The following is a 14,080-nucleotide window of genomic DNA, read 5'->3' on the forward strand; positions in this document are numbered from 1 at the left end:
TAAATGTCACTAAAATACACTAATAAGGTCGGAGGAATCATAGGACTGCTTAGTGTTTTACAACAAGTTTCATTAAAATTTAAATATATTTGAGATTATGTAATTTATTTGATTCATCTACTGACACACCTAAAATTTCACCCATATGAACTATATAGATATAGAACCCCCAAAAGTTTAAACAAGAACAAATGTTTGCTCTAATTAAAAGCAACAACTGATTGAAATTAATATATATATATATATATATATATATATATATATATATATATAAATTAAACTTGTTATTCTCTAATTGTTCCATTCGACATCTCGTTCCGATTGTAGCTCACGCATGAGGTCTCACTGGAGTGTTTCCACGAGACACACCTTATCAATTAAATATTTTATTTGATTATTTTTCAAAACAATAACAATATATATAGTGTAATCTTATAAAAGCGAAGATGATAGTATATATGTAGATTTTCCTTGCTTTTGTATAGTAGAGAGACGATTTTCGAAAAAACTATCTATACATTTTACTTTTTTTTTTTAAAAAAAAAAGAAAAGCTAAGCATATACATATAACAAGATCATACTCATTAAATCAACTATAAATCACTTTTACCCAGTGGCGGATCTACCCTTTGCCGAGGAGATTCATCCGAACCTCCTTCGAGAAAAAATTATGCTATATATACATGGTTAAAATTATTTTTTATGTATATATATTAGATGTTGAACTCCCTTCGATTAGTTCATATGTTCACTTATGAACCTCCTTCGTGAATATCCTCGCTCCGCCACCGCTTTTACCTATGTATAGTCTAAGTTAAGAGGCCCTTTGTAACCAAGTTTGTTAACTTAAAAATTTGTAGCGCTATTATATACTATAGGGAAAAAAAACCTTGGTAAATAAGACATGAAAAACATTGATGATTTCACCCATTTTGTACTGTAACTTTAATTCAGAAATCAGTAATAGTGACAGCCATTTTGACAAAAAAGTTTTTTGAGTTAAAAATGAGAACCCTAGTCAGTGCATACCATGTCATTAGTGGGACCCACTAGCCCCAAAGTAAGATCATTGAACTGATCAACGGTCAGAAATTCTCTTCCATTCTCCAATAAGAGTGGCACACATTGCACCAAATCAACATCCTTGAAGAAGACCTACTAATTTATACTATTAAACTATATTATATAACTATTTCACTTATTCTATATGGGGCTAAACTAAAATTTCAATTAAAGGATTTCAATATTATAAAAAAATTTAATTGAAGAAGTTCAATATCTACAATAGAGATACATAAAAAAAAAATTTAATCATATAAAATAACATATTTTTTAATCAAAATTTTTTGAATGAACCTCTAACCAAAAGCGGGCTCCGCTCCTCTATACCTGAAAGAACAATTGTATGGATTTAAATATACTAGACAAGAAATAGAGAGAGGAAAAAAAAGAAAAAAAAGGAAGGTTATGAAAAGGGATGAAACAAACTCCCTTGGTTTCTTTCTCCTCCTTTGTTGTTTTCGTGCACTTTCTTTCAATTTCATAATTTATGATATATTATACTCTCTTCGTTCATTTTATGTGTCGTCTTTTGATCGGACATGAAGTTTAAAAATAAGTAATGATTTTGTATCATTTACAAAATTATTTCTCTTAAAGTTACTTTATAGTTTACTTTTTAGTAGTCTTTTTTTATTAAGTGGATTCAGTAAGAATAAAATAGAAATAATATTATTAAATAATTATCAAATAAAAAAAATGACATTCTTTTTGGGACGGGTCAAAAAAATATCGACACATAAAAAATAAAACGAAGAAAGTATCATTTTTTGCAAGTTTAGTGATGTTGCATCTGAGACTAGCGTAGAAATGAGACTTGATTCTCTATTCATCCCTGGGACAAGATGTTTCAAGTACATGTGATATTTAACTTAAGGTAATGGCGAGATCAATGAAGATGCCACACATCATATTGGTATGGAATGGGTGAAAAAGGAGGCTAGCCTTTGGATATTGTGTGATCAGAAGATATCACCTCAACTGAAAGATAAAAGCTGCATAATGATGGGGCAAAGTGTTGGCGTGTTGAGAATGTCTATCATGTTTAAAAGATGAAAGTAGTGGAGATGAGGATGTTAAGGTGGATATATGGGCATACTAGAAGAGATAAGATTAAGAATGAAAATATCTGCGATAAGGTAGGAGTGATCCTCGTGTTAGACAAGGTGAGAAAAGCGAGACTAAGATGAATCGGACATATAAAAAGAAAGAGTGTGGATGCCCTAGTAAGGAGGTGTGAGTGGTAACCGATAGTGGCGGGAGTTGGGAAAGGAAGAAACAGGACGAAGAATTGGGGGAAGTAACTAGACATACAGGACCTAGTGCATCTTGAACTTATCAAGGATATGACCTTGGATAGAAGATTTGGAGTTCATGTATTACAGTAGAATGTCATTTGGTAGTTGAATATAAGTTTTTGCTTTCCTACAGGTAGGTTTGATGGCCATTCTCAAACCTCCCTTCTTATCAAGACTATTAGCGTTATGCTTGTGGTTTCTTGATCTTCAATTTTAACTGTCGCTAGCGTTTACGAATCAAGTATTACATTATTTCATTTTTGTTATTGTTCTTTCTGTCGTCGGTTGTGTATTTTTTCATTTCAATAATTTGTTGTAGTGATTGGTCTCGTGTTTGTATCCCTTTTTCAATCTGTTTGGTAGGTATCATTTAATTTGGGGGTCTATCATTAATAACATCTCTACCTCTACGTGGCAGAGATAAGATCTACATACACTTTACCCTCCACAAACCCCACTTATGGAATCATACTGGGTTGTGTTGTATATCATTTTTAAAGCAACAATAAAATTAAATTCGTCGGCATAAATACTGTGAAATCATCTAAAGAATATTCAGAGGCAGATCCAGATTCAGAATTAATAGTTTATGAGTTTCTATAATAACTTTCAGTTAATATACAATAATAATCAAATATACAATCAAATACTTGTAGATATCTAGTAAATATTTTAATAGGTATAAAATTTGAACAAAAGCTACTAAATTCTAATGAATCCCACACAATATGCTCGATCCATACTTTTCTAGAGGTAAAATAGATTCATAATTTTAAAATAAAATAAATTACATGCTATAATAATAAATAAATATATAAATATGACTTAGACTCACAATTTGAATAATTTAATTTAAATAAACCAATATCAAATTGTCTCCTCAAGATATGATCAATTATTTTTAAAATTATTTTACAAGAAAATGAATTTTGAAGAAGTGAGCAATTGGTGGGGCAAGAAAAATTGCACATGTAAGAGAGTTATTAGAAAAGTCTATAGTCAACAAGGACATTAGCAATAATATCCTTCAAACTCACAAAATCAACAATAATACACATTCTAATTTCACAAAGTGGAGTCAGGAGATGATAGAGCGTACATTATTTTTATATCTACTTAAGAAGCAGAGAAATTATTTTTGATATACTCTCAACTTAAGAAAAAAAAAACTTTAAAGCAGCAAATTCATAAAAAAGGAAAAGAAAAGCAGCCCGATGTACTAAAGTAACCACAATACATAGGATTCGAAGAAGGATTTAACCACAAGGATCTATTATATGGGTTCTTAAGTTGTAGTTCTACCGGAGGTTATTTACTAGTTACTTCAAGATCCCTTTAGCAAATTCACAAAATCCATTTTTTAAATCTGGTATATTAATTTTGTTTTTTGAACAAAAAAGAATAGAAACATTACAAGTAGATCTATTTCATCAAAACAATTTAAAATTCCAAAAAAGATGAAACATTTACTTCAAATACAAAAAAAAAAAAAAAAAAAAAAAAGGTAAGCAACAACAACAAAGAGAAAGAGGTCATACATACATAATAAACACAACCCACCTTCTCTTCTTCCTTTTCTCCTTCCCCATTTTCACCTTCCAACCATTTATTAGATTCCTTTCTGAATGGACTTTTCTTTTCTCCACTCTGTTATTCTCAGCTCAACAAATACAGCAAACAAAATCTCAATCTTTTAATTACTTCCTCACAATTTTTTTGCTCTTTTCACTGTTTCTTTTGGGACTAAATATAGACTTTTCTTGAGTCTTGTTTGGTTCTTAAAATTATTTTGGGTGTTTTTTTTTGTAGAAAAAAACCTTGAAATCAGTAACCCATATGTATTTGCTATAAAGGGATTGAAGGGAATAATTAAAACTTCTAGATAATTATATAATTACAATAGTATAATTTTCTTTAAGCAAGAAAAGAACTTTTCTTGTTTTTTAATATTTCAGTTTTGTAAAATTTTATAAGGGAGAAAAAAAAATTTATTGGAGAGATGGGAAAGCAAGGACCTTGCTATCACTGTGGTGTTACAAGTGAGTTAATGATTCTTGATTGTAGTTAATTTTTTTTTAACATGAAGTTTTTAAATTTTCAATAAAAATTGGGTCTTTTTGGTTGTTACCAGTATAGAATTGTTCTTTGTTAGTGTATATGGTGTTATTTGGTTAGATGAGTTGTTGAATTATGAAAATACTGGATTGGTTTTGAATTTTGAATAATTATGAGTAATATGTGGTGTTAATCAGCTTATGCAATTGGTTTTGAATTTTGTTTTAGTTTGTATTCTTGAAAAGATAGACTACAAATACATTTTTGGAGTTCAATGTGGATTTGAGTTGGAATTTGTTTCTGAAACTGGATTTTCTTTTGATTTAATTGCATTCAAATTCAAATGCCAATGCATTTGGGAGCTGTTTTAATTGTGTTTTGTATTCTCATAATCCATTTCCTTCATAAGTTTAGACATAAACTTTTTCTGGAGAAATGCATTGTTTGGTCAGACTGAGTTCTTGCTGAAAGTGGCATTGATATGGTTCTTTAGGGAATGAAAAACAGCACTACAATGTCTAGAAAATGTCTATTTCTAAATTCATGAACCTAATTCTTGTGAATTGTAAAGATATGGCTCTTGTGTACAACACCGCAAAAGCTAGCTCATGAGGGAGGATTGCCCGAATCCACATAGGCAAATCACCAAACCACCGGTCCATTCCCCACTCTAACACCCTCCTTATGCTCAGGGCCCAACTGGAGCGTGGACCGGGAGGGCAAACAGGGATGAACCTGACTCTTGATACCATGTAAAGATATAACACCCGAGCCTAACTCAACCCCGAAAGCTAGCTCATGAGGGGAGGATTGCCCGAGTCCATATAAATAAGCCACCGGTCCATTTGATTGAATGATGTTCTTTTCGGAGACATTTGTGTTTTCATTGCTTCAAAGTTATACATTATCAACTCTGTCTTCATGTCCCTAGTTTTAGTAGCATGTTCTTAATGAGTGCCTCACTAGCAAAGGGTTGAGGTTTTCTCTCCTATCTTACTTATCTCCGCGAACAAAATTCGTTGTTTTCGACTTAATATGGCTTCAGACTCTCATGCTCCAATTGATCTTGTTATCGGTTCATTTAGAACCCCTAATGTCTGCACCACAGTCAAAAGAAGCAAGATCTTCCTTGCATTGGATAATATGTTCTTGGCCCTATTGTCTTTTGTTGCATATGTTACTCACATTGTCTCTGTAACAAATCGATTTGTCTAGAAAAGAGTTGTTACATTGGAAACTCTATTATATATTGGTACAAACAACAACAACATACCAGTGTATCCCATAAGTGGGGTTTCGGGTTGGTGGTGTGTGCGCAACATTTCCCTTACCTTGTGAAGTTAGAGAGACTGTTTTCGATAGACCTCAGCTCAAGTAAAACATATCAAAATCAAGTATGGATAAGAAATACAGAAGTGAAGAATAGCTGACATTTGCTTTTATTCCCGTCCTACACTGGTCTAGCACATCTTGTTGCAAGAAAGTTAATAAACTGGTTTGGATAATAATTTGAAACTTGGCTAGGTTTCATAGGAGATACTTAATTATGGCACGTTTCAAGGGAATGTAAACATCTCCAAGTTAATATTCTCAGTCATATGCTACTCTTAATCGCAAATCTGTCTAGTTTAGCTCCTCATTGTGCTATTGATTCCAGCTTTGTTCTTGATTAGAGAACTTCATTTAGGTTTTTTGGACACCTCCCTTGGTTCTTTTTTAACACTGATTATTAAGTTACCTCGATTTCTCTCTTTGTTCAGCTCCTCGTCATACTGTGTTTTTCAGTAAAATGATTCCTGCACCTGTGCTTCTTGCTCATGCAAATCAGGGAACCTAAATTTGATTTGTTCTTCGTTATTTCTTAGATTCTTCCTTGTCTCTCCAATTCTTGATAGTTTCTTGTTTTCTTTCTCCCTGAGGTCCTTCATTGACAAATTTACCTTCCCATCTACAGCATGGACCACTGTCTTGCTTATAGACTTTTGCATAGGTATCAATCTTTTAGTTATATAGGAAAATTTAGTTCCTTGATCAAGTCAAGTGAATTTGGAGGAGACATTTGCTCTTTTAGTTGACCATAGATTTGTCTGTTTCATTCGTAGTCCTTTTTGAATTTCGATTCATTGGATCCCTTTTCTTTCTCACTATGCTTGGGAGTGCGGGAGTATCCTGCAGTGTATATAACCACTACTTAACATTTTCAACTTACCATTCTGTCCAATTGTTCCTTCCATCCTCTTTGCCACAATTATGCTTGTTACAACGCTCATTACATGCTTACACTATTATTTTGTCATGGATGAGCAAGATGTTGCTGTAATTACATTTATTACGGATTTTCGTACTTCTTAGATGCTCATTCTTCCCACATTATGTAATTGAAATACAATTCATGCTGCAGGCACTCCTCTTTGGCGTAATGGACCACCAGAGAAGCCAATTCTTTGCAATGCATGTGGATCTCGGTGGAGAACAAAAGGGACACTGGTAAACTATACTCCTCTACATGCAAGGGCTGAACCAGATGACCTTGAAGATCACAGGGTCTCAAGATTCAAAACATTTCCTGTAAAGAACAAAGAGGTGAAGATACTGAAACGAAAGAAAAATCAAGATAATCCTGAAATTGGAATTATTCCTGAATATAATCAGGGTTTCCACCGCAAGGCTCTAGATGAAGATACAAGCAATAGGTCAAGTTCCGGTTCTGCCGTGTCAAACACTGAAAGCTGTGGACAATTTGGTAGCGCTGAAGCAAGTGATTTGACAGGTAGATTCTTTTGCAATCCAGGCCTTGCACACGGCAACTTAAGCTGCATCCCCTATCATTTAAACTGCCAACTTTTCATACCTTTCAAAAAACATTACCAACTCTCCTCCGCTTCTCCCAAAAGGTCTGTGTTCTGTTGTTGTGAAGGTCATTCTCTTCGACAGAAGTTAATGACTAGTATCCTCAAGATGTAGTTCTATACACGAACACAATTTTTTATAGCTACCAGAAATTATATAGGTGGTCATTGACGGTTTTAGCTGCTCCATTCTTTCAACATCTTTGATCAGTTATACCAATATATCCTACTGCACCTTCTCTAGTGGTCAAGATGTTTTGCCAATCCATCCTTCCTGACTTTGTTTATAAACCTTTTACTGATTTCTCACTTTGGGGTGATTAATAGCTGCAAATATTTATCCCTTTATGGTGCTTTCAGGCCCCGCCCAGTCAAATATATGGGATGCAACGGTGCCTTCAAGGAAGAGAACATGTGTCAATCGTCCAAAGCAATCTTCAATTGAAAAGCTTACCAAAGACCTGTATACCATCTTACATGAACAACAAAGTTCATACTTCTCTGGATCTTCTGAAGAAGATTTGCTTTTTGAAAGTGACAAGCCTATGGTCTCTGTTGAAATAGGACACGGAAGTGTGCTCATTCGGCATCCAAGTTCTATAGGCAGAGAAGAAGAATCAGAAGCCAGCTCTCTGTCGGTAGACAACAAGCAACTTTCTTCCAATGAGGCTTATTCACAATTGACTACTCCACCTGTAAATATTATTAAGGGAGTCAATTCATCATACCTGGTAACTCAGAGAGCCAAGAAGCCTCCTGGTCAAGGACTGGAACACGACCAGATTAAAAGGTGCTTTCTTTATTATAGCTGGATAGCATATAGCCTTGAGAATGAAATACTGTGTCAAGTATAAAGTGTTAAAATGCATAACTGTGCTGCTATTGGTTGACAGGGTATGGCTACACAAATAGACTGTATGTGGAACAGATACTTATATTAACTTGATATGGATAACAGAATGCTTGTTCTGGTTTCAGATACATAATTGATTAGTCTTAAGAGCTTTGGGACTATATTCTTTGTGATGGTGTATACTTCCCATCTTTCTGATTTCATCTTCAATTGCAGGAATAAGGATCACCTTGAAAAATTGCAGATTCTTGGACATCATAATTCGCCATTGTGCCACATAGACCTTAAGGTGTCTTGCTGCCTCTTTTATTTCATACAAATAACTTTTGATTGCTTCATCTCATATAACCATAGTCCATGCATGCTTCATACAAGGTCCACTTGTCTGTGTAGATGGAACATTTTCCTATTCCATTGCTTTCCTACGTCTCATGCTTTTGAGTTGGGGATTCTTTTCTTAGAGTTACAATATCTCCTACTTTTAATTGTCATTATGACCTGAAAATACTTACATCATGGTATTTCATAGATAAGCTTCCACTATAATAGTAAAGAACCATTTTCGAGCTTGTCTTTTCATCAGTTTTTTAGTTGTTGATAGTTTTTAAGGATCTAAGATGAATCTAAGCAGTATGCACAAATTAAGTTGTTCATGGGCAATGCTTTATGCAGGATGTACTTAATTATGAAGAATTCACAAAGCTTCTGACAAGTGATGAACAACAGCAACTACTAAAGTACTTGCCTCCTGTAGATTCCTCTTCACCTCCCGAGAGGTTTGTCCAATCTCTTTGTATTATGTATTTACAGGAACAATTGACCTAAAGGAAAAGCCTTTCAGAAAGATGGAGGAATGAACTTATCTTTTGACTGAGAGACTGCATTTCTGGGGGCTTACTGCTTGTTCTTTTAATTTTCTCTCTCTCAATTGTGCTAGTCGAGCTTTAGAAAAATAATTGATGGTTATGTTGAACTTGTACCATAAAGTACTGGTGCTTGATTGAAGAATGCATTGTCGAGCTCTGATCTAATTCCCATTCTCAATTCTCTCTGCAGTCTCAAGTGCATGTTCGAGAGCTCTCAATTTGAGGAGAATCTGTCTTCCTTCCAGAAACTTCTTGCGGTGGGCGTTTTTGATAACTCGTTGCCTGGAATGACAGTAGAAGAATGTAGAACCTTGAAGAGGTTTATGTTGTGCTATTTAATGAAGTCTAAGTGGGTGGAACAATTTAAGCTTATTAAGGTAAGGCCTTGCTTATGATTTGTCATATGAAAATTCAGTGAGTGATCCACCCCCTTAAATGCTACGTTTGCTAGACAGACGCTTAAATCTAATCTATTTCTATGTCAGGACATGAAATGTAAAAATAGTAGCAGTAGTTCTGAAGTTGCAGGAGGCCGCAATGTTATTGGCTCAGCTCATTCAGTGAACATGAAGAGACCACGTGAGGGGCAGCATCCAAAATACTTAGGTTCGTTGCATGTCTCTTTTTATTTATTTTATGGTATTTTTACGAATCCTCTTGTCTGGGTAGAGTTGCTTCTTTTTATAACAGATTTTTACCCTAAGATACTTGGAGTTTTACAAATTGTCCTGATAGAGTGTAGTAAATGTTTACATCTCGGATCTTTATCTTCATTAAAATGTTAAGAGGAGTCATGTGGTAATATGAAGACGTTGTAGAAGCTGGGGAAGGAGGGTAAGAAAATTGTGAGCATGGTATGGTAAGCATCTTGGTATCCATTGGCTTTTGATGCACTGAATTCTACAACTATTTTATTCTATGAACATCTTAGAACGTCTTTTTGTGGTATTGAGCTTTCTTTCCATCTGATATATACTCTTAGACATTTGTGAAGGTAAGCTAGAAGCCGTTTTTTCCTGTGGAATCAGCTTTTTATACCCATTGCAGCCCAACTGGGATCAAGTCTTAGTTGATTGATTGTTCACAAGAAATCAAACCTATCCTATCTCCATTTTTGTGTAGTGTCTGGCTCGACTTGTTTTTAATTCAAGATGGAAATGACAATTGCATTGAATTTTGCCTCAGGTGTAAACACAACAATGAAGAGCCCCAAGAGGGTGGCGATGAAAAACAGCTACGAACAGAAGGAAATGATAGATAATGATGGCTCTTGCTTCAGTCCAAAGAGCCTTTTCGCATTGCCATCTGAGAATTCCTTCCTTTTTACAAATGATAGTCCTGATCAGGACTTGCTGCTGCATGTGCCGTCCAACAGCTCCTTCCCTCAGGCTGAACTCTTCCTACCAACAGCAAGTTTTGCAGCTCAAGCAAGCACAAGTAGTAGCTCCATATACCCACACCATGTCCAGCCCTAGAAACACTACCATACTTGGCTTTCTGTCTGTAGTGTATTTACAAGCTTATTTGGCCAAAACCACATTACTGTCTCTGCATGTCCCATACCATATATTGAAAGTTCCTCAAAGGGATTCAGATGGTTGCCTTTTACCTTTCTGCCGGTAACCTAATATTAAATGAAATCTTGGATTTAGCAGATGGATATGTTTGTTTTGCCCCCTTTTTGTATAGGTTGACAAATTGTACAATATAGCTGAAAATGCAGAAGTGGTGATGTTTAGAGATTTTTGTATGAGCTAAAGTTTTTAACCTTAAATTGAAGACACCCTTCTGTCTTTTGGTTTTGTTGATGATAGTCTTTCGGTGGGATCATCAAATGCCAAGTAGAGGGACTTTGTCCTAGCTAGCTTAATCCTCTTGGCAAACTTGTCTATTGTGTCTGATTTATTGGCTTGAAGGATTAATAGAAGGGTAACCTTGAGACACAATATACAGTTTCAATACTACTAGATGGAAATTTGTATCCAGGCACCAACAAGATTCCTCTAATCAACTGAGATTAGGCAAGGACAGGTCTTATCTTGAAGTTGCTTAAAGTATATGTACTACTACCTAATCAGTAACACCTAATTCCCATCCTACACATGAAGAGTTACTACCAACCTTTTGTTATCCTGGAAAGATGCCACATGCCAACTTCAAACTCAGCGTAATCCCACATGTAGATTCTGAGCTGGTAGAGCGTACGTAGACCTTAACCCTCCCTTTGTTGTTTCCAATAGACCCTCGGTTGAACGAACAACCAAAAAGATGCAACAGTAACAAGTAAAAAGTATCATCAAGAAAATAAGATAAGAAGGTTAAAGAACAGGTAGTAATAGAAAACAAAAATATAATAGTAATACTCTGAGAATGGGCAAGAAATACGTCGGTTTTTCTACTAACCTTCTATCCTAATCTTCGAATCCCACATCTTCCTATGAAGAGGCATACAAATATAGGCAAATATTATTCCAGGGGCTGCTGGGTAGATTCTCTTTATCAAGGCATAATGATTCGAGGCCACTTTGACCGGGCTGGGCAAAATGCTTTGTCTTTTGGATGAAGGTATTGTTCATAACAACTTGTATGCATTTTGACTACTCCAATGTCACTATAGAATAATTTTTTCCATCAAAACTTAGATAAATCAAAAGAAATCACCTAATAATATTTTTGCATTTCCTGCATTTTGAATTTTGATTTCTCACACTTCATTTATCGCTAGGCCAACACTTGTCCATTGAAGCTATGATCTAGTTGAATGCTTAAATTGCACGAGTCCAATGTTTGTAAGGTTGTAATTTGTAAACTACCATAATGTAATCCTACAATATGATAACGGCACAAAATACTGAAATAGGATTTTTAGTTCTAAAACAAAAGTTCAAGCAAGTATGGACTAGTCCATGTCCGGTTAAAGTCCATGTTCCTTATACACAGTATTTCCATAAATGGACTCTGAGAAGAGTAGAGTGTAGGCAGACCTTACCCCTTCCTTGTGAAGATAGCGACGTCGTTTCCAAAATCATGAATGGAGTCTGAAGAGTAGAGAGTGTAACACTCCTTACCCCTACCCATTGAAGATAGAGAGTTTGTTTCTGAAAGAAGCTCGGCTCAAGTAACACACAACAAGGCAAAAGGAGACCTACACAACACTACAAAAAGAATTGAAATGAACCAATTTGCTAAACCATTTTGATCCGGTTCTTCGTAGAAGAAAGAACAGTTCTCGGTTTAGCAAAAGGAGCAGTTCAAAATCTCCATAGGTGCCAATTAGAATAAAATGCTTAAGTGATCAAACACTTCAAGATCTCTTCATGCATATGATTGACACACCACCAATCCAGCATTGTCTATAGAGAGTAAAGTGTTTTAGCACCTAAAAATATTCTGTCTGGCATCCGAAACCTCTATGATTCAGCAATGCCACGAACAATCATATTTACATATTTCACTGCATAAATAACATCATCTTGAAAGCTACTAGTTTAGAGTATCATCTAATGTTTTTCATATCTTCAGTAAACGGTGAAGTCCAACACGTTGAACCTGTAGCTCCAGCCAGGACAATTGAGAAAGATTCAACCAATTTGAACTACTAATATCTCCATAATAGCTACTTATCGACAGCACATCCCACGCCTCTATCCGACCTATCAGCAGACAATTAGACTCTTAAAACTTTGTACATTAACCATTGCCAAATCTCCTGAAAAAATGTACTTCCCCAAATAGTGAATCAATCAGCAAATCCCTCCGGTGGCCACCATCTAGGCTGAGGAAAAGTCAATCCGCGACTCTTGGCAGTCTCGAGGAAATCAGCAGCAATATTATCAACGCTACTCACATCTCCAACAACCATAGAGAAAGCCTCCACTAAATTCTTAAACGTCCCATCACACTTGGTTGCCCTCCTCCCAACTTCTTCCAATGGTCCATCTTTCTTGTCTCCTCCCCTAATCGATAATGGCAATTCACGCCTTCCCTTAACACCACTTCCCCCCTTACCACAACCATCGTCACCAACATTTCTCATTATCCCATTTGAATGCATTTCTTTTGCGCCAACACCATCCTTCAACTTCTCATTCTCATCTAAATTCGTACTCACCACACCTCGTTCCCCATCACCATCACCATCACCGTCACCAACACTTCTCGCTATCCCATCCGAATGCATCTCCTTCGTGTGAATACTCATCACACCTCGTTCCCCATCACTGTCACCAACATTTCTCGCTATCCCATTTGAATGCATCTCCTTCGTGTGAACACCATCCTTTAACTTCTCATTCTCATCTAAATTCATACTCACCACACCTCTTTCACCATCACCATCATCATCACCGCTCCCATTCAACTTCTCATCCTCATCTACACCTCGTTCACCATTCTTGCGCATTTCTCCTACATCTCTCTCAGACATTTTCACAGTAGAATCATCTGCATTCCTTCCAACTCCGTGTTCATCAACTTCAACATTCTTCTCACATTCTACCACTTCCGTATCAACTCCCTGAGTCTGCGTCTGATCAATTTCAATCACAATCGGTTCCTTCTTCACCTCCATTTCCTCCTCACTAACCCTATACCTCTTCCTCGACCGTCCCTCAAACTCACCTGTCTCACGTTCATTACTTTCCCTCCGATTCGAAAATCTTAGCTCATCGTCATCATTTCCCAAATCTACAGCCTCCGTAACCTCACCAACTGCACTCGTACTCGGTTTCAGTTCATCGGAGCCAGAAAAATACTGCTGAGAAGAATTGTTCTGCTCCGGCGGAGTTTCATATTCCTCGTTTTCGTGAGCGGAACTTTCTCCATCGGAATCAGTTGACGGAACAGATAACATCAGTATTCCGGTAGGCTCCGACGGCGTTGATACTGCCGCCGATGGCGAAGATTGTGGAGAGCCGTCGTACTCATACTCAAAAGGGCAAATTAGTAATTTCTCCTCGTCATCGGAAACAGGTTCGCAATACTTGATTAGTAATTCTAGGTCTTTTGCTTTCTTCATGGTTGTCCGGGGGTGTAGAAGGGGGTGGGGTAAGGAAGAAGAAGAGAAGGTGGGGTGAAAGTGTAATTTGTTGAAGCTTGGGG

The 14,080-nt window shown here is 36.1% G+C and overlaps 1 protein-coding gene across 1 annotated transcript; it reads left to right on the forward strand.

Annotated features, from left to right (window-relative positions):
* The first annotated feature begins 3,794 nt into the window (after positions 1–3,794).
* Positions 3,795–10,788, forward strand: LOC107868380 (GATA transcription factor 26). The gene is made up of 8 exons (XM_016715069.2): positions 3,795–4,396; positions 6,814–7,182; positions 7,622–8,051; positions 8,331–8,403; positions 8,787–8,890; positions 9,171–9,357; positions 9,466–9,586; positions 10,166–10,788. Exons 1-8 carry the CDS (start codon positions 4,357–4,359, stop codon positions 10,453–10,455), a joined length of 1,614 nt encoding a protein of 537 aa, XP_016570555.2. The 5' UTR covers positions 3,795–4,356; the 3' UTR covers positions 10,456–10,788.
* The last annotated feature ends 3,292 nt before the right edge of the window (positions 10,789–14,080 follow it).

This window comes from Capsicum annuum, chromosome 1 (genome assembly GCF_002878395.1).
Source record: "Capsicum annuum cultivar UCD-10X-F1 chromosome 1, UCD10Xv1.1, whole genome shotgun sequence".
NCBI classification, from domain to species: Eukaryota; Viridiplantae; Streptophyta; class Magnoliopsida; order Solanales; family Solanaceae; genus Capsicum; species Capsicum annuum.

Coding starts and splice junctions, on each gene's coding strand:
- LOC107868380 (XM_016715069.2), top strand. CDS start 4,357: ATGGGAAAGCAAGGACCTTGCTATCACTGTGGTGTTACAA. Junction 7,183..7,621: donor TGAAGCAAGTGATTTGACAG/GTAGATTCTTTT, acceptor TGGTGCTTTCAG/GCCCCGCCCAGTCAAATATA. Junction 9,358..9,465: donor AACAATTTAAGCTTATTAAG/GTAAGGCCTTGC, acceptor TTTCTATGTCAG/GACATGAAATGTAAAAATAG.